This window comes from Tauraco erythrolophus, chromosome Z (genome assembly GCF_009769465.1).
Source record: "Tauraco erythrolophus isolate bTauEry1 chromosome Z, bTauEry1.pri, whole genome shotgun sequence".
Classification (NCBI taxonomy): domain Eukaryota; kingdom Metazoa; phylum Chordata; class Aves; order Musophagiformes; family Musophagidae; genus Tauraco; species Tauraco erythrolophus.
In genome coordinates this window covers 58,971,540-58,992,191 of record NC_141496.1, presented here as the reverse complement: position 1 = coordinate 58,992,191, position 20,652 = coordinate 58,971,540, and the positions used below count along the sequence as shown (strand labels likewise).

At 46.0% G+C, this 20,652-nt stretch overlaps 1 protein-coding gene across 1 annotated transcript; it reads left to right on the top strand.

The window, feature by feature from the left end:
* Positions 1–9,599: 9,599 nt before the first annotated feature.
* On the top strand, positions 9,600–10,679 carry LOC147526414 (E3 ubiquitin-protein ligase Topors-like). The gene has a single exon (XM_086629946.1). It carries the CDS (start codon positions 9,600–9,602, stop codon positions 10,677–10,679), a length of 1,080 nt encoding a protein of 359 aa, XP_086486072.1.
* Positions 10,680–20,652: the final 9,973 nt, after the last annotated feature.

The following is a 20,652-nucleotide window of genomic DNA, read 5'->3' as shown; positions in this document are numbered from 1 at the left end:
ACAGCTTTGTCTAAAGCTGAAAAATCTGTTTTGTAACCTTCCCTTGAGGAGTCTGGGCTGCTACACAGGATAGTAAGAGTCTAAAGAAGAGGTCAAAAACTCTGGGGTCTGCCTGGAGGGAGGCTCAGGTGGATGCTGGAGAAAACAGCTTCGTCTAAAGCTGAAAAGTCTTGTTTGGTAGCTTCCCTGGAGGAGTCTGGGGCTGCTACACAGGATACCAAGAGTCTAAAGAAGAGGTCAAAAGCACTGGGATCTGCCTGGGGTGAGTCTCGGATGGATCCTAGTTCAGAGCGCTTCCACTTAAGCTGAAAAATCCTATCGGGTAGCTTCCCTGGAGAAGTCTGGGGCTGCTACCCAGCATACCAAAAGTCTTAAGAAGAAGTGAAAAACACTGGGATTTGCCTGTGAGGAGTCTCTGGTGGATCCCAGAGCAGACAGCTTCGTCTAAAGCTGAAAAATCTTGTTTGGTCACTTACCCTGGAGGAGTCTGGGGCTGCTACACAGGATATCATGACTCTAAAGAAGAAGTCAAAAACTCTGGGATCTGCCTGGGTGGAATCTCAGTTGGATACTGGAGCAGACATCTTCCCCTAAGGCTGAAAAATCTTACCAGGTAGCTTCCCTGGAGGAGTCTGAGGCTGCTACACAGGATACCAAGTGTCTAAGAAGAGGTCAACAAATCCGGGATCTGCCCTGGGAGGAGTCTCTGGTGGATCCTGGAGCAGAGAGCTTCCCCTAAATCTGAAAAATCTCATCAGGTAGCTTCACTGGTGGATTCTGGGGCTGGTAACCGGGATGCTAAGAGTCTAAGCAAGTGTTCAACAACTCTCGGGTCTGTCTGGGAGGAGTCTCAACTGGATACTGGAGCAGACACCTTCCTCTAAAGGTGGAAAATCTTGTTTAGTCGCTTCCCTGGAGGAGTCTGGGGCTGCTACCCAGGATACCAATAATCTAAAGAAGAGGTCAAAATCTCTGAAATCTGCCTCATAGGAGACCTGGTCGGATCCTGGAGCAGACAGCTTCCTCTAAAGCTGAAAAATCATATCAAGTAGCTTCCCTGAGGAATCTTTTTCTGCTACCTGGGATACCAAGAGTCTAAAGAAGAGGTCAAAAACTGTGGGATCTGTCTGGCAGGAGTCTCAGGTGGATTCTGGAGCAGACAGCTTCCCCTTAAGCTGAAAAATCTATTAGGTATCTTCCCTGGAGGAATCTGGGTATCTCTTTGTCTTGGAGAAGAGGAGACTGAGGGGAGACCTCATTAATGTTTATAAATATGTAAAGGGTGACTGTCATGACTATGGAGCCAGGCTCTTCTCAGTGGCATCCAATGACAGGAGGAGGGGACATGGATATAAGCTGGAACATAGAAGGTTCCTCTTAAACATGAGGAAGAACTTCTTCACAGTAAGGGTAGCAGAACACTGCAACAGGCTGCCCAGAGAGGTTGTGGAGTCTCCTATGCAGATGTTCCAAACCCACCTGGACGTGTTCCTGTGTGATCTGATCTAGGTGGTCCTGCTCCAGCAGGGGGATTGGAGCAGATGATCCTTTGAGGTCCCTTCCATCCCTAACATTCTGTGATTCTGTGATACCTGGGATACTAAGAGCCTAAAGAAGTGGTCGAAAACTCTGGGATCTGCCTGGGAGGAGTCTTGGGTGGATCCTGGAGCAGACAGTTTCCTAAAAACGGAAAAAACTTGTTAGGTAACTTCCCTGGAGGAGTCTGGGCCCTGCACCCAGTTCGGAGGCATGGCCGGCTCAGCCTGGGGATGCCTGAGGGCTGCGCCTCTGCCCGCTCCCGCAGGGACCCGCTCCCGGACCTGGTGGCCAGGCGTTTGTGCTCTCGGTTCCTGCCGCTGCCTCCACAGCCTCCCATGGAGAGAGTCCTCCATGCTCCCTGCCCCCAGGCAGCCAGGAGCTCCCTGCTTCTGCTGGGACCCGCTCTCCTCCTGCTGCCCCACGGGAGCACGATTCTGGCTGTGGGACTTGGCCCACACAAGCTCTATCAGTGTATTGTGTGCGGCTGAGATGGAGTTAATTTTCCCCACAGCAGCCCTCCCAGTGCTGTGCTGTGTATCGGGAGCTGAAAAGGTGTGGATAACGCAGCAGTGCTTTGCCTGCTGCCGAGCAGTGCTCACACAGCATCAAGGCTCTCTCTCCAGCATTGCCCCCACCTCCCAGTAGGCTGAGGGTGGGAAAGATGTGTGGAGGGGACATAGCTAGCACAGCTGACCCCAACTGACAAAAGGGATATTCCATACCACATGACGTCTGCTCAACTAGCAATAAAAGCTAAGAGAAAGGAGGAGGAAGGGGGACATACGTTATTTACAACATTTTGTCTTCAGAGCAACTGCTACATGTACTGAAGTCCTGCTTTCCAGAAAGTGGCCTGATATCACCTGCTGATGGGAAGCAGGGAATAAATATTTTTGATTTGCTTTGCCTCCACGTGTAGCCTTTGCTTTTGCTTTATTAACTGTCTTTATCTTAGTCCATGAGTTTTGTTTCCATTTTATTTTCTCCCCCTTAGTCCTGTAGAGGAGAGGAGCAATAAAGTGGCTTGGTGGGCACCTGGTGTCCAGCCAAGGTCAACCCCCTACAATCAGGCAAAGCAAGAGATGCCTGGAAGAGGAAATAGGCTTTTATGATTTTTCCTTCTCAAGAGATGAACTCATTGTTTTCTCTGTTTCCATCTTTTCCTTTCCAGCATCCATTTTAATTTTTAAGCTGTATGCACCCCTGGGATCATCACTCTGTCCACCCATTTGCCATCAGATATCCTCCTACTCATGGATAGGTCATACTCTGCAGAGAATAGAAACATGCCGTGGCCTCTGGCTTGGTTACCAGCTCCTAGGAGAGTTCACTTTAAAGGAACTGCAAAATATGAAGTCTCTGGAAGCTTCATTCACAAAATATTTGGTTTTACAAGGCAACGATCACATTGTTTTCAATAAGGACCAATTATACCCATTTCCTTCACCCTTCTGTTTCCATCTACAGTCCCAGGGGGATCCAGGTTTAGCCCTCTGGCTGTGAGTAAGACTCCTGAGAAAGTCCCTCTGACATCTGCTCCCCTTCCCTTCCCTTGACACAGCAAGTCAACCACACACTAATGCTACATCGCTTCATAAACCGCCTGAGCAGATGTTGGGAGCACCATCGTGTGTCTCTGTCCTTTCCAGCTTGCTTGCTTTCCACCAGCTCACAGCAGAGGTAGACCGGTGACAGGATCCCATCTCATAGAATTGTTTCCAGCAATTGAAATTCAGATCAACAACCGAAGCTTCTGGTGCATATAGAAACTGAGTGCTGCTTCCCTGTTCTCTGTCACTGGCAACCTGCCAGTGAGCTGCTGCAGACGGCTTTTTCTCCGTCACCTGTGCAGCAAGTGGTCTCCAGTCATGAGCAAAAGGATTTAGTCACACAAAGATACTGTGTGTTTTAAAATGAAAACTCTTTAACTCCTTTTTTTAAAGGTCCACTTGAAGCAAGTACAGTCAAACCATTAAGCACTTCTGATGTGAAAAATGCCACTGGGAGTATTTGCCAGCGTTATCTTCATTATTTCACATAAACTACTGATACCCATAAAAGTAGTGACTGGGATGACGCATACTCTTCCTGCAAAGCTGTCGTCCCACTTTAAAGAGGATGGCTTTGTCTTAATGCTACATGAATTTAAAGTTAATATCCTTAAAAGATTCACTATGCTTCACATCCCATTGCTGTCAACCTGGGATAAAAGGAGGAAAGATCCATGGCCTGAGTCAGAGCCTTTATCACACTGCTTTGGAATATATACCCTTGGTGAACGGCCTGAGTAAAACACTGACACTGGCTAATATATAACATCAGTCTTAGTTTAAAACTTACATATGGCTCTTTACATTGAAACATTAGCCAGGGAAAGTACTTCTTCGCTTTGTTCTTCTGAAAGCCACTAAATGAAACACCTGAACAAAGTGATTCATTTTTTCCATCACTAATACTGTAAGTGACTTCATTGCAGGTCTCATGCAAACTGAACTAGGCAATAATACAAGCTACATCTCCCCCATATCTCCCAACAGACACCTTGGGTTTTAAGGCATATCGCTGGTTCTATACAGAAAAAAATCCCGTGGCTCTTTCTAGAGATGATGCTACTTCAGCAGCAATAAGGGCAAGCAGGCCACGGTGAACGCTGAGCCTGTGCGACACAGCAAGCGCTCTGTTTTCTGGCTGAAAATGGTTTTTTCTGGCTGAAAAAACACTGTCACTGGTTCTAGAAGATGTGTGTCCATACAGACACTGCCACAAAGTACAGTAGGTTCTTATCCTTGGCAGAGGTTACTAGTTGCTTCCAGGTGCAGCTGCAATAAAAAGATTCATAAGGAATCCTGCGTTTGTAACAACAGCCAGAGAGTATCTGTTTTCAGAGAGCAACAAGTGGCAAGATAGCTTGCAAGTTTCAGAAGAAGAATGGGCCTTTAATTAAAACATTTAGTAGATACTTAAGAAATAATAGAATAGCCTGCTAGAAGAACAGCTTTAAATGCTAATGAGTAGAAGACAGCAGCCTTTATCAGTTAGAGAAAATGAGAAGGCTGTGTGCCCAGAAGTGAAAGATTACGTAATTGGTTGACAGCAAAAGAACACTTAACCAGCTAAAACCAGCAAAGAACTAGGGAATTAGTGAAGAATTCAAGAAAATTGTCTTCTGGGGTTTTATCTTTAAACTTAATTCCCTTTCATATTTTTGTTTTTTTTCCCCAAAGCAGTGAACTCCTGTTCCTGTATAAAGACGTTGGGGTTAAGAGCCTGAAATATTTGATCTTCCTGCTTGATGAAGAAGGGACGAATTCCAGGCAAACAGAATTTTTTATTCATAGAAAATTGGGGAAAAATGCGTAACTGCAGAAGGGAAAGAGCTATTGAAGCCTCTGTGAGTGTTCAGCCTCAGGAAGGAAACGGACGTCACATTGTTATGGGTGAAATTCTCACCTCCTGAAATCTCACAGTTTTGCTGAGAAAAAACTACTCTGGAAAATTCCCCAGTGACCTTTATGCCAGGGATAAGAGATCTCTTGTGTACATTTTTGGAAAAGTGTTGTCACTCAAAAGTGAGGGGCAGACTGAACTTCCTCCTGCTTCACTTTCTCTCCTTTCTTCTGGTGACTTCCAAGTGGCCATCCCGAGCGCCCACCTTAGCAGGCAAAGAGCCTTTCTCTTTCTCCAGGCAAAGTTTCTTTTCGACGTGGAGTCTGGTACACAGAGCACTGTAAGAGCTTCATCAGCCTCCGACCACCAGGCTACTGATAAAATCCAAGTCATGTTACACGTGAACGATCCAGTAAAACAACCCGATGCTGTTTGAAACGCTCCAAACTTTCTTTAGAAACAGACATCTTAGTAGCTAACAATCAACTAAATGTGTGCCGTACTGGGTACCTTTCTTCTATTTCTCTTTTCCAGCTGAACCCTAATTTCAAAAAAACCCAAAGGAGCTGTGCTTCCCTTGGCATATTTTTCTTCACATGAATAATAGTAGGAATTTTCCACCATGGTAGAAAAAAGTTAAGTTATGAAAAGCCTTCAAAATAGAAAAACAATTTTCAAGATGCATTTTCGTTAAAAAAGTAAAGAGTTTGTTTTGCTGTTTTGGTTTGTTTTGGTTTTTTTTTTTTTTTAGATTGAATTTTCAAAGCTTTAATTCACATAATTGAATTCTGGCCTGAACTTTAATTAAAGTCTTTTGAAATCCTAAGCTGTTAGGTGGTTGTTTTGGCTACAACTGCTGCCTTCCACTTCAAAAGTCCCTGAATTTTCTCCAATACAGCAGGTACAAAGTGTTTTGCTGTCCTTTGGGTCGAAAATCACAAAATAAAGATATTTTTGAACTCGAACATTTCTATTCAGTGAAAGAAATCTGTTGGACTCGCAATGGGATTAATTCCCCTTGGGTGAAATGAAAAGGAAAATCAATGCCTCACAGTCAGATTTTATTGCTTGAATATTATACCCAAGTCACTCAACGTAAGGTAATACTTGCAGGATTTTTTTCCTTAGAATCCTGCTAAAAGCAACAAAACCAGCAACACCCACAAAAGCCGAAAAGCCACAAGAGAACAAAGGGGTTTCAGTTAATCCAGTTTTCTGTATTGGTTGCGCAACATCAGAATATGCTTCATGTAGAAGCAAGATTTAAAAATCCTAACCTTAAATCATAATTTTTTAGATGACATTTGTTGGAAAAAATATAACCATGCTAAGATCATAATATCCTCAGAACAGCAGGTAGCGCCACACACCTGTCCGTCTGCACATGTAGCTGCAAACTCCGAAATCCAAATAAACTTACACATCTTACCCCTCGTACCGTCAAAACTATGACATGCTTTCTTCAGCTGTATAACGCATTTTCCCTTGCCTCATACTGACATTTCCTGATTCTTCAGAAAACATGCTGCCACCTAATGCACACTTAGAGTATTCGACCTTTCACCATTAGCAAGAGATTGAAGCTCCCCATAGGCAACAAAGAGGGACTGGAATTTGTGCCGAGGTTACACGTCGGTCAAAATACATTCCAAAACTGGAGCCCACAGAGCCACGTTTAGGTGTATCGCAACAGTTGTTAACAGCTCTCTGCATGGACTCGTGGGTTTTGTTTGTGGCTTGTTTTTTTAAATGGCATGCAGATATTGCTCACCTCCATTAGCCAAAATCGTGTAAACTTAGGTCCACGCACATGTGCCTGATTTAGCTCCTCATTCTAGCCACGTCCCTCTGCTTCTGTGCTATCAAATCTCGGATCAAGAAGTAGCCAAGTTGGGACCAGTGGGGAAAAAAGTAAAAAGGGCTGAGTTGTTTCTTTTGGTAGAAGGTGTCACGTTTTGAGGTCAAAAGACCAGCCTATTAGCTCCCAAGTCAGGCGAGACCCTTGGGTCTGACTCCCCCTGCCTTCCCTTGGCAGCTCAGTGAATTGGAGGGTGATTCGCCCACTTATTAAGGGATCGTCACTAGTAGTACTATGGGTCAACTCCTTATAATAATTCAAAAGTTTCCGGAAACATACATATATATTTTATTTGTGACAGAATACAGGTTCGAGGATAGCCGGTGATAGTGACTGACTACAAAACAACTCTAATTGAAATACTGCAGTGATAATATAAAACAATTACTGTCAGTGATTATACTAAATAGCTAGCAAGATGTTAGTAAGTAAATAAGTAAGTGCACATAACCCAGAGTTCTTACCAATAGGCGTCCCTATGGGGGGGAGAAGAGAGGTTCAGCCCGTCGACTGATCCCAGACGTTCCAATGGGGGGGGCTTCTCCCTAACGTCCCCTTTGTTTGCTGCCATTTTATACTTTTTTCATATCTTTTAGGTGGAGCTCGAGTGACTCTAGTCATACATAACTTTATTAGGATTGGTGTAAATTGCTCATTTGAGGGGTGGTCGCAGCTCGGAGGCGGGTGGAGGTGTGACTTCGTAGCTGAAGGACACAATTTTGCCATCACTGCTGAGGCAGCGGTTGTGATTCACTTCCCTTGATGGCATTTTTATGGTTATCTTTACCAGGCGCCTCCCATCCCTGATAACAGGGATGAGCCATGATACCTTCGTATCACTCTACTCCCCATTTCAAGGATATTGAGGCCTTGTTTGTTCCTGGGAGCAGCAGCTGTGCTTCACGTCAGAGCTGCTCTAATATTAGCTGAATTCCAGGGAACAATATTCTCCCATTCCCCTCCAATTTCAGTCATTTTCCCACAGAAGGCTGGACTGGAGAAAGGGAAGTCAAAGGGCACCTGACGGGGCTGAATGGCAGACACAGCCAAGGCCTTGGTGACTGGCATGAAACAGTGAAGGTGAGCAGAAGATGCAGGTGAAGTGAGGGAGCGGAGAGTGTTGCTGCAGTAGCCCCAGATGTGTGTGCAGACGTGGGAGTGCGCGGAGGCAGACGGCCCGTTGTGATCATAGAATCATAGAATGGTTAGGGTTGGAAGGGACCTCAAAGATCATCTAGTTCCAACTCCCCTGCCACGGGCAGGGACACCCTCCACTACACCAGGTTGCCCAAAGCCTCATCCAACCTGGCCTTAAACACTTCCAGGGATGGGGCATCTACAGCTTCTCTGGGCAACCTGTTCCTGTGCCTCATGCTCCATCCCTGGAGACGTTCAAGGCCCGGTTGGATGAGGCCCTGAGCAACCTGATCTAGTTGGAGATATCCCTGTTCCTTGCAGAGGGGTTGGACTAGATGACCTTTGAAGGTCCCTTCCAGCCCTAATGATTCTATGATTCTATGATTCTCACAGGCCCACCTCTCAAGCCTGTTGAGGTCCCTCTGGATGGCATCCCTTCCCTCCAGCGTGTCCACAACACCATGCAACTTGGTGTCATCTGCAAACATGCTAAGGGTGCACTTGATCCCACTGTCCATGTCACCAACAAAGATGTTAAATAGCACTGGTCCCAGTACCAACCCCTGAGCAACACCACTCGTCACTGGCCTTCACTTGGACATTGGACCATTGACCACAACTCTTGGAGTGCGACCATTCAGCCAATTCCTTATCCACCGAGTGGTCCATCCATCAAAACCATGTCTTTCCAGGTTAGAGACAAGGATGTTGTGTGGGACAGTATCAAATGCTTTGGATAAGTCCAGGTAGATGATGTCAGTTGCTCTTCCCCTATCCACCAATGCTGTAACCTCATCATAGAAGGCCACCAAATTAGTCAGGCAGGATTTGCCCTCCGTGAAGCCATGTTGGCTGTCCCCAATCACCTCCTTATTTTCCATGTGCCTTAGCATAATCGCCAGGAGGATCTGCTCCATGATCTTGCCAGGCATAGAGGTGAGACTGACTGGCCTGTAGTTCCCTGGGTCTTCTTTTTTTCCCTTTTTAAAACGGGGGCTATGTTTCCCCTTTTCCAGTCATTGGGAACTTCACCAGATTGACATGACTTCTGAAATATGTGATGTCACCATGAGGTGGAGGGTGATGTCAACCAGCAACAGACTGTGACATGGCGTTCCTCGCTGCTCACCCTGGGGCACTGGCAGAGCGTAGCCCAGTCTGGCTCGTGCCTGCACTCCAGCTGAGTGTGCCTGCAAGGTCTGGAGGGTGGAGTGAGGCTTCTCCTGGTGCTGGGTGGTGGTCTGGGGGCTGCTGTCTGCAGCTCTCAGTGCCTGTCCCAGAGCCATCCCCTGTGTTTCCCCAGCCCTGCCTGGTTCAGGCAGCTGGGCACCGCAGGGGGTGCTGGCAGCAGTACAGGTGAGCTGTGTGGGAAAACGTCCCCCTGGGGTGGCCATGGGGCAGGCGGTGGGGCTCAGGGAGATGGGAGGGTGTAATTTTCAAGGGACCTTGGCGCTTCTTCCTCTTCTCCCCTCCCCTCCCCTCTCCTTCCCTCCCTTCCCCTCCCCTCCCTTCCCTTCCCCTCCCTTCCTACTCTCTTCCTTTCCCCAGGACAGTGAGTGACCATGGCCTCTCTTCATTTTGTAGTGCATCACACCCTTTGGCAGCGCCAGTGCCAGTGCCAGTGAGGGAGAGCAGCTCCTCATCCTCAGCTCTTCCCAGTCCTCTGTGGAGCACAAACATGGCGACCAAGACAGAGTGGATCTGCCCCATTTGCCATGACGCTCGAGATCACATTGCTGATGCGATGCCCTGTGGCCACCAGTTCTGCCTGGGCTGCATCCTCCATTGGGCAAAGATGAAACCAGAGTGCCCTCTGTGCAGAAGACAGATGGAGACTGTCAGGTTTCCTATGTCGGGAGACGATGACTGCAGAGACTATGTCGTCATCAGAGTCCTTGAAGAGTTGCCACATGACAGAAGCCAGGAAGGCAGAGCTTCCAACCGCCCAGCTGAAAACAGCCCCCGCCCCCCAGTGGCATCCCCTCCATCCTCTCCACATGGGATGCCGTCCCCAGCTGAGCGGAGGGCTGTGGGGACAGATGCCAGGGCTACTGTGGGTGGCCTCCTGCCCGAGGTCTGGGCAGAACTGTTCCAAAGCGAACAGCGTCTCTGCAATCCCGTGCGGCCTTGGCTGCGCCAAGTGCTGGAGGCAATATATGGGGCACGGTGGTGGGTGGCGAATAGTGTAGAGAACATCATCCTGCACTGCCTGTGCCTCTACGGTCCGGATGAGGAACTCATGGTCCAGAGGCTGCAGGCCTACCTCAAGGAACACGCAGCACCACTGGTGCGTGGTGTCATCGACTTCATTGCGCGCCAGTGCAGCGAGGAGGCCCAGAGGCTGCTGCGCTCCCGCGCTGATCGGGAGGAGGATGAGAGCCGTGCGGCCGGCTCCAGCTCCAGCAGCTCCAGCTGCAGCAGCTCCCAGGTGGGGACTCCCACCCCCAACTTGGCCTCCGCCAGAAGCCCTTCAAGTGCTGACATTGAGGAGGACGTTGGCATGTTGGAGGCTGCCCTCTGTGGGGGTCCCAGACACCTCCCATCTGTGCCCGTCCCTGCAGAGCAGGAGCAGCTCCAAGAGGAGACGGGGGAGGCGGCGGCAGGACCCTCTGCCCAGGGCTGCAGCCGCAGACCCTCTGCTCCCGGCCAGGACAGGGACCACTCATGCAGCAGGCACCGGTGCCCCCCAAAGCGGAGGGACCCCGGCCCCCGAGACTCTCCTCCGCCCTGCAAGAGGCCACCCCACCAGCACCACTAGCAGGTCTCCAACTTCCATTAATTGAAAAAAAAAAGAAATAAATTCTGATTTCCCTGACACAGTCTCCTGGTGCTGCTTTCTCTCCCCTCTCCTGCTGCCTTTCCACGCTCCCCACGCCTCACTGTCAACCAAGGGCCCCTGGAGCCCCAGAGCCATGTGGGCAGCACTTCCTCATGCAGGAAATCCTGCTGCAGCCACAACTGTGGAAGAGGTTCCAAAAAAGCACCAGGGTGATGCTTACAGAGGAGTTAGGAGTGACAGATTGACCAGGCCTTCCTCAAGCCAGGGAGAAAAACTCCAATAATGCCCAACACAACTTCTGCGTAACTCAGGAGTGAAAAATGTACAGTGGGCTGATGTAGAATCAGAGGAATCAGACAACCTGAAGACCAATCTGAGTTCATATAAGCACGGGGGGAAATAGACGTAGGCAATAATTTATAAATCAGTATTGTAAACTAATGCTTCCGCAAAGCCTTGTGATGGGTCTGACAGATGGAGCCACTCATGTCTTCCAAACTTGACTATTGCCATATTTTTCAAAGAAATTCAATTAGAAGTTTTCATTTTGAGATGAATGTGCAGAATCGATGCGAAGGAGACATTGAAATCCCACAGAAATCCTGCAGAAATGATGTATAAACCGCTCCAAATGTCTTCTGATCATGAAGTTAAACGTAACCTATCTTTTCCACCTTTTTTTAAACTTAGCCTCTATTATTCAGTTTGTGATGTAAAGCAGCTTTAAAAAGCCTCAAAGCCAACAGAAAAGCCCTTTTAAAAGAATCATTAAATCTGCTCAGATTCTGTGCTCAGATACACACTGAGCTGAAGGTATCCTCAAACAATATAGGTGTCTGCCCGTGTTTTTGTTGTTTGTTTTTTTTTTTTTGAGGGGGGTGTATGTGTTGAATCCCTTTTGAACTAACGTAAATGCCATCTTTGGCATTCACAGCAGCCTGTGACAAAGAATGACAGTGCAGCTGTCACCACCGCCTCCTTTTCTTGAGGTGAACCTGCCATACACTAGCCCCGTATTCCTTCTGTAAGGTAAGAAGTGAAAAAATATCCTCAAGTCACCTTTTCCATTCTAGTCACAGGCCTCTGCCATACACTTCCAAAGTCAACTTTCATTCATTTCTTTTTACTACAGGCTTAAGACCATCGTCGCTATTTAATTTGTCTTCTTCTACATTTTGAGAGGAGAGGAACCAAAGCAGAACCCAGTACTCAAACTGCAAATATGTCATGATTCTCCGTGCCGCATTCTTGTCCTAGTGGTTCCTAATATGTCGTTTATTTTTTAACTCCATGGGAGCAATGAACTGTGTTTTCATGGGACTAGTTATTAGAACAATCAGCTCAGTGCCATGCCCAAGTATGCAAAGCTGTGTGTGTTTCTCCTTTCCCACATGCATCCCTCTTCTTTTATCTACATTGAATTGCCTTAACTGATCCTTCAAAAGTGACTCTTGGGAGGCCCTTTCACAGTTACTCACAACTGCTCCTTAGTCTTTACTATTCTGACTGGTTTAGAATCATCTGCAAACTTTGTCACCTCTTCCCCATGACTAAGAGAAGGCTGAATGCTGCATCCAACATGGGCACTGAGTCTGCCACGATTCATCTCGTTTCCCAAAGATCTTTGTGCAGAACTTGAAGCTGGGACTCTGAGCTAACCACCTGAGCTGCTTTACGTATTCCTACCTATCTCTGAAGCAGAAGATAAATCCACGGTACCGGCATGAATCAAGGACACACAGGTTGGGACACTGCAAAGCATCTCACCGGTCCGTCGTGCCGATTTTCACAAGTAAATCTTCCAATTGCCTGAGTATCGCAGGGAATCGTGCTGAGACCATGACTTTGTGGCGACACCCGTGGCCTGATCCAGTTGCATGGTGCTGAGCACAAGGTAGCTGAGCCTTCTGCTCATCTCGAAGATGTCCAGCTCCGTACTCTGAAAAATGTTACATTCCTGGAGCCAAAGAAAGTTACATGTTGACAGGTGGAACGTAGAATATTCCTGACACACTACAAAATACATGCAAATGATGATGTACATTTCTGCATCTCTTCCATTTATTATCTCTAGACTTTCCCTAAAGGACTCAAACACTGTTCTGCTGAGAAATAGTGGCCCTTTATGGAAAAGTAATGAAGCCATGGACATGGATTTGAAAGGATACCTCATTTGCTGTATGTAGCTAACAAGCAAGGGAAGAAATTCACATTTTTCCCCTCTTAAATGTTCCTGTCTTTCAGTTGAAAGCGTTGTCTGCTAACTAATCCTTATTCAGGCTGTCCCCTATAGTCTTCAAAGAATTTTTTCTTTGTTGTTTAAGAGTTCATGCAAATCAAACATGCAACTTGCCTTTCTTATTGAATCAACATTATATTGATTCTGAATAAATAGGCCATGTTTAGTATTTCTACTTATAGGGACTTCCTGAATTTCTGCCAAATCAGTTATTTGAAACAAAGTCCTTCAAAAGGGGTTTACCCCTTCAGTGAAATATTTCTGTTCCACCTCCTAAAAATCCAGGGTTTGCGTAGGGCTCTTCTCTACTGCACCACTTCCAGTCTCGGGGATTTAGGCGTTAATGCCTGGGAGGTGGGCTCGGGCTCCAGACGCCAGCGTATCTCAGGGCATGGCCCAGCTGTACTGACTATAGTCCAACAGTGGCAAGTTTTGCAGATGCTGCTCTGAGACCCAGCAGTTAATGTCTGGAACTGGGTGAAAACAACCTTCAACCAGGCCAGTATTTTCAAGTGTGCCTTTGCTTTCCTTTAACACATTACACAGAAACTCATTCAGAAATGACCGGCAACCTGGCATTTGCAGCTCTCAGCTGGGATGTAGTTCATATCCAGGATATAAACCTGACTTGGTTTGTTCAGCGTAACGGTCCTGAGCGCTTGCCACTTTGGAATGATGAGTTTATCGTGTGCTTGAGGAAGATGCCTCAGCTCATCAGGATAAGTGAATTGCAAAATCGGAGATGACACTCAAATCTGTGACCTCTATTAGACAGAGATACAGAAAAAATAATTTAAAGTAAAACTAACAAAAGTGACTGTCGTCGTGCAAGCTACATCGTGCTGACAGTTTAGCTGGCGACACACCGATCCATAGGGGGAGAGCAGCAGTGTGGGTTTGTGTACGAGTAAAGCAGCAGTAATTAAATAAATTCACGTAGGTATTCTCTTTTTCCCATTAGGCTTTTATTTTTCTTCTCTAAAAAGAGCTGCGATATGGTAATGAGAGTGGTCTCTGACCACTGGTTTGGGTCGATTCCCAAACTTTTAGGTCTGCAGTTTTTGTTGGGAATCTTTCTGGGTTTTCTTTCTTACTTCTTATCCCCCCATGGACTCATGTCCTTCAACAGTAAGAGAGTGCGAGTGTAAGATTTGCACTTGCACAGCAGATTTTCTTTGAGATTGACCAGATTAGCCCAAGGTGCAGGCAAGGAACCTCAGCCACGTGACAATTAAGTGACTCCTAGATTTTTTGTCTTCCCAGCACACTGTGGAAAGTCTGCAGGACAGGAAGTAGACTGCTTTACTCCTCTTCTCACCTAGGAACAGCTTCGCATCATGAAAGCTCCACTGAGCTTAAAAGAACTTTAAAGATAACTTTAACTGTTCTACAATACCAGAGCGTGGTCCCGCAGAATCTTACTCCTATGTTCACAGGAGCGTACTGCGTACTAATCCATTTAGTCCTTTTTTGGTTCCCTTTGCAAGAGCTGAAAACCGTTTTCTCCTGCAGCAGAAGTACACCAACATCCCCTGCTTCTGGGAAAGAAGACCTTCCAGCTGCCTAAAGATCTCTTGTCCCTTCCATCACAGCAAGCCTCGCTCTATAATGGACTTTTTTTGCCACCTAGTAACAGTGAGTAAAAATACGTTCTTAACAATTTGTTCGTTAGAGTACGTAAACCCACGAAAACATCCTTCCAGCAACAACAACTGGAATAAAAGAAAATGCCCATGTTTCATCTTACTGCTTTTAACCTGGGAAACATATCCAATTGCAGTATTTTTAACAGGATGCTGAGAATCCCGATTGCATCTCTAGTTGCAAAGTGGTCACCTTGAAGCATGCAAACAGACTCACCAGTATTCGTCATTTTTCTTTTCAGTCAGTTGCATTTATTTCCTGGCTCTCAGAAAATGCCGTCCCAGTACCAAATAGTTTTGCTGCAAACATCAGGGGTAGATACACATTCCTAAGGAAAAGAACATCTGTTCTGATTTTCTCCTCATTAAGTGTAAATTATTTTCAAGAACTTCCTGTTCTTTCTCAAAATCTACATTTTGTACTTAGTAAAGAGAGTTCGGAATCGAAAGTTTTGATAGAAAAAAAAACATCTACGAACTAAAAATGGGTATTCCTGTGCTTAACACTGCTAAATTCTTCACAACGGGGAAGTGATACAGGCCTGCCTATTATCCAGCATGCTTAAAGTATTTTTCCAGGTCGGGTACTTAAAGCCATTTACTCACTTCAGCCCAGGTGTTAATGAACCACATGTTTCCCTATGTTGTCAAGGCCTTAAAAGGAATTGGAAGAAAGAAGGTTACGGACTCAAACTAATCTATCCCATGGCTGGAAGAGATATACAGCCTTTTTTAGATGGCATAGAATGATCAAAACGTTCCTCTTTTCAAAAGGCTTTACTCAGCAGTGCCTCATTTGTCCGTTCCGAGGAGTCAGTACCTGTGTTTTTCCACATGTTCCGTAATTGGAAGATCCTCTTGTGCTAATCTCTGCAGAAGATTTTGCCCAAAAGGCACAATCTCTCTATTTAACGATTCCTTCCATAGAACAATGATTTCAAAACTACACCTGCTGGTCTGAAGCTGGATTTGACAATCTAGTTCCCTCCCAGGAAACTAAATGTAAGGTTTTTTTCTGCAGATGCCTCATTGCAAAAGGCGGTCCAAGGAGGGAGTCTGCACCCGTACCATCACCCAAAATCTCTCCAGTATCCAGAAAATATTATACTACCTGTCCACCCTCCAGTCATTATAAACCTTAACAATGAAGAGGATGAGGAGGAGGATGAAGACAAAGAGAACTGTACATATTTTCTTTCTTTCTTTTACAAGGAAGCAGAGTGGGCATTTTCGTCTCTTGCAAGGTACTTCAAACCCATGGATTGTAATAACCATGCCATTTTTAGAGAAGGGTCATTGACAAGTTTTTGAAATAGTTTCCAGCTAATCTGCAAAACGTGAGATGTGGTAGTCACCAGATTTGAGCGAGGCAGCATTTTCCAGCTCCTGTGAAATGCCTAGCTGTATGTTTCAATAGTGGTAGAATTCGCATCTCTCTCTTACACTGAATAGTCTAAAATGTGATCCATGGTTCAGAGGGCCATCAAATACTCTTCAAAATGTCTCAAAATTTGGGGATGAAATTTCAGGCTGAGGCGGTACTTCTTTTCTGGGAAACAAACTGTGGCACAGGGGCTTTACACGCTCCTCACTGAAGGTGAAGTCACAGGTTTGTTCACAAAAGAGAGTTGCGGGACTTTAGTTAAGCTGTCCAAGGGATTTCCTAAACCCTGCAGGCAGTCTCATTTTATTACAGCAAGTTATTTTTAAATCTCGTGAAGGGAATCCACACAAAACACTACTTCAAAGGAAAGTGTAGCTGTGTATATTTTGAAATATATATATAGAGAGAGAGATTCGAGAATTGCTGTGAAACCATTGACTGTATCTCACTCAGAGATGAGGGATTCCCAGGGAAGGAATGAATCTCACATTCCCAGAGAGTCAAAGTGAGAGATCGACCTACTCGCATGCGTGCACCCCGCAAACTGCTGTGCCAGCTCTCAGGCAGCCCCAAGCTGCTTTTCACTTTGCCCCTACCCTTCAGGCTGGCAGGCAGGGTGGCCTCTTGGCGCTTCCTCACTCAGCTGCAGTCTGAGCAAGGCACATTAACTTAAAGAATATAAAAAGCAGGGCTTTGCTCATCTCAGTAGCCTTAACTGAGACACAGAAGGAGCAGTCCCTTCACCAGCTCTGCCGGCAGACATTACAGGAGAGTCCCTCTGGGCAGAGGTTTTGTGACAAGCACTCCCTGGTGACATGTTCACTCAGAAGATTTCCTTTTGGGTGTAAAGAAGGATTATTTTGAAAACGAGTACTGAAGATTTTTGGACTATTTTGAATCATTTCTAATCTATAAACAGTAGCTTTTTCACAGGTGTTGTAACTGCAATTCCATTGCACTTGGAAATACCTAGTACTACGGAATCATTTTTCTGTACAGAACCAGAGGTTGCAGTCAGAAAAAAAAAACACTTGTGACCAAAATGAAATTCATTATTTGACTCTTAACAATTGCCGAAGGTCTTTGTATACATACCTTGTCATCTTTGAAAAATATTTCCTCCATCTCTTTCTAACGGCATGCATAAGACTCCTGAGGATCTGGAAGAGGAAAGAGCGATAAAGGAAATATGCTACAAATCTGGTAAATATTAATTCAGTCACTCTTTCCTAAACAGCAGTGCTGCCTCTATAGTAAAATTTGTGGTTTTTTTTCCCCTCTGGGACTATACTTAGGAGAGTATTACAGGATTCGGCACCCTCCCAAACACCAACAACAAAACCTGTGTCTTCACCTCAAGAAAAGGAGCTGCTGCCCTTGGAAGGCACCGAGCGAGGTTTGCAGGGAGGTAAGTACTTGTCATCATCTAGGACCATGTTTGCCACTATCACAATTACTGTTACAGAGAGAAACTCTTATGTAGGTTGCCCCTCCTCTCCTCTTGTTTAATCTACTGACAAGAAAAGCCAGAATGTTTCAAAGAGCAGAAAAACACTTCATTCATTTTATCCCCATTTATGCAGGTATGTGGTGTCACACACTGCGCTTACCGACAAGCGGCTAAAACATTCTTTCTGTTGCCCTTCCAGGTGATGGGAATACAATTCCTACAAAAAGAGAAGGAGAGGGTTCAGGAAGGAGACAACCAAGAGAGACTATTCCAAGAAAAGATGGCAGACAGCTTCCCGTAAAGCTGAAAAATCTTATCAGGTAGCTTCCCTGGAGGAGTCTGGGGCTCCTACCCAGGATACCAAGGCTCTAAAGAAGAGGTCAAAAACTCTGGAATCTGCCTGGCAGGAGTCTTGCGTGGATCCTAGAGCAGAGAGCTTCCTAAAACCAGAAAAATCTTTTTGGATAGCTTCCCTGGAGAAGTCTGGGGCTTATACCCAGGACACCAATAGTCTAAAGAAGAGGTCAAAACCTCTGGGATCAGCCTAGGAGGAGTCTCTGGGTGATACTGGAGCAGACAGCTTCCGCTAAAGATGAAAAACCTTGTTTGGTAGCTTCCCTGGAGGAGTCTGGGGTGGCTACACAGGACACCAAGTGTCAAAAGAAGAGGTCAAAAACTCTGGAATCTGCCTGGGAGGAGTCTCAGGTAGATACTGGATCAGACAGCTTCCCCTAAAGCAGAAAAATCTCTTTTGGTAGCTTCCCTGGAGGAGTCTGGGGCTACTACACAGGATACCAAGAGTCTAAAGAAGAAAACAAAACCTCTGGAATCTGCCTTGTAGGAAACTCGGTTGGATTCTGGAGAAGACAGATCCCTCTAAAGCTGAAAATTGCTATCAGGTAGCTTCCCTGGAGAAATCTGGGGCTGCTACCTGGGATACCAAGAGTGTAAAGAAGTGGTCAAAAACTCTGGGATCTGCCTGGGAGGAGTCTCAGGTAGATACTGGATCAGACAGCTTCCCCTAAAGCTGAAAAATCTCTTTTGGTACCTTCCCTGGAGCAGTCTGGGGCTGCTACCCAAGATATAAAGAGCTTAAAGAAGTGGTCAAAACCACCGGGATCTGCCTGGGAGGAGTCTCAGGTGGATACTGGAGCAGACAGCTTCCTGGAACGCTGACAAATTTTCTTGGGTAGCTTCCCTGGAGGAGTCTGGGGCTGCAACCCAGGATATGAAGAGTCTAAGGAAGAGGTCAAAACGTCTGGGATGTGCCTGGAACGAGTCTCGGGTGGATCCTGGAGCAGACAGCTTACACTAAAGCTGAAAAATCCTATTGGGTAGCTTCCCTGGAGGAGTCTGGGGCTGCTACACAGGATATCAAGAGTCTAAGGAAGAGGTCAGAAACTCTGGGATCTGCCTGGGAGGAGTCTCAGGTGGATCCTGGAGCAGACAGCTTCCCCTAAAGCTGAAAAACCTCTTTTGGTAGCTTCCCTGGAGCAGTCTGGGGCTGCTACCCAGGATATAAAGAGCTTAAAGAAGTGGTCAAAGCCACCGGGATCTGCCTGGGAGGAGTCTCAGGTGGATACTGGAGCAGACAGCTTCCTGGAACGCTGACAAATTTTCTTGGGTAGCTTCCCTGGAGGAGTCTGGGGCTGCAACCCAGGATATCAAGAGTCCAAGGAAGCGGTCAGAAACTCTGGGATCTGTCTGGGAGGAGTCTCAGCTGGATCCAGGAGCAGAGAGCTCCCCCTAAAAGTGAAAAATCTTATCTGGTAGCTTCCCTGGAGGAATCTGCGGCTGATACGCAGGACACCAAGAGTCTAAAGAAGAGGTCAAAAATTCTGGGATCTGCCTGGGAGGAGTCTGAGGTGGATCCTGGAGCAGACAGCTTCCCCTAAAAGTGACAAATCTTATCAGGGAGCTTCCCTGAAGGAATCTGCGGCTGATATCTGGGATAGCAAGAGCCTAAAGAAGTGGTCAAAAACTCTGGGATCTGTCTGGGATGAGTCTGAGGTGGATCCTGGAGCAGACAGCTTCCGCTAAAGATGAAAAATCTCGTTTGGTATCTTCCCTGGAGGAGTCTGGGGCTGCTACACAGGACAACAAGATTCTAAAGAGGAGGCCAAAAACTCTGGGATCTGCCTGGGAGGAATCTCGGGTGGATCCTGGAGCAGAGAGCTTCCCCTAAAGATGAAATATCTTGTTTGGTATCTTCCCTGGAGGAGTCTGGGGCTGCCACAGAGGACACCAAGAGTCTAAAGAAGAGGTCAACAACTCTGGGATCTACCTGGGAGGAGTCTTGAGTGAATACTGGAGCAGACAACTTCCTAAAACATGTGGTGGTGAAAACATGGAAAATCTGTGGACTGGAGCAAGAATTGCAGTGTTTTAAATACACACCCCATAGATGTCATTAGTGATGAGATGATTATTTCTTTTTTCACACAGTTTTATGGATGTGAAACCTTTCACTTTTACTGCTCAGGTAGTTCTACTACTAGAAACTGAAAAGGTTAATGCTGTTAAGAAAAGGTAATAACAAGATATAACAGTTATGAACTAGATATGAAAGTAACTGTGCAATAGACAAAATGCTTTTCAAAACTTCCAAGTATTTCTGTGGTGGGTTGACAGGAGTGACAGTGGGGAGGGAAAAGGGAGAGTTGTGGGAAATGTGAATGTGTGTGTGGAAACCAAACATTTAGATTTCAAGTGTCAACACTTAACACCACTTCCTTTAGAGCAGAAATTATAGAATTACTGGCTTTTTTAGAAACTTTGCCAATACAAGAACTGGCTTTGATGGCATCATGCAAAGTAGTATGTACTAAGGCTGCAGCTTCTGGATTGTTTGATGTCCTTGCTCTTTTACAAAGGAGACTTGTCTCCCCGTTCTTTCAGGGTAACTCACGCAGCTAGGACACCTTACCATTTTAGTTGAGGGTTTGCATTTTGCCTGTTGGCACTAGACAGTTCTTGTACTACTGAAGATAAATATGTGTGTGTCCCCACCTCTAAATGGAATCAGTTTCCCATTACTGCAGATTTCAAGACCAGTGCCAAAGCTACAAGGCAACACCCTATCAGACAGATAAGGCAGATAACAGATACACAGGGATATTCTTCTAACTTTTGAAAAAAAGCATCAAAATATGGAAATTAGTAGGGCTGTCCTTTTATGAGAATCCCATAACTTATTTTTATAAGCCTACAAAATGCAGCAAGAAAAAAAATAAGTC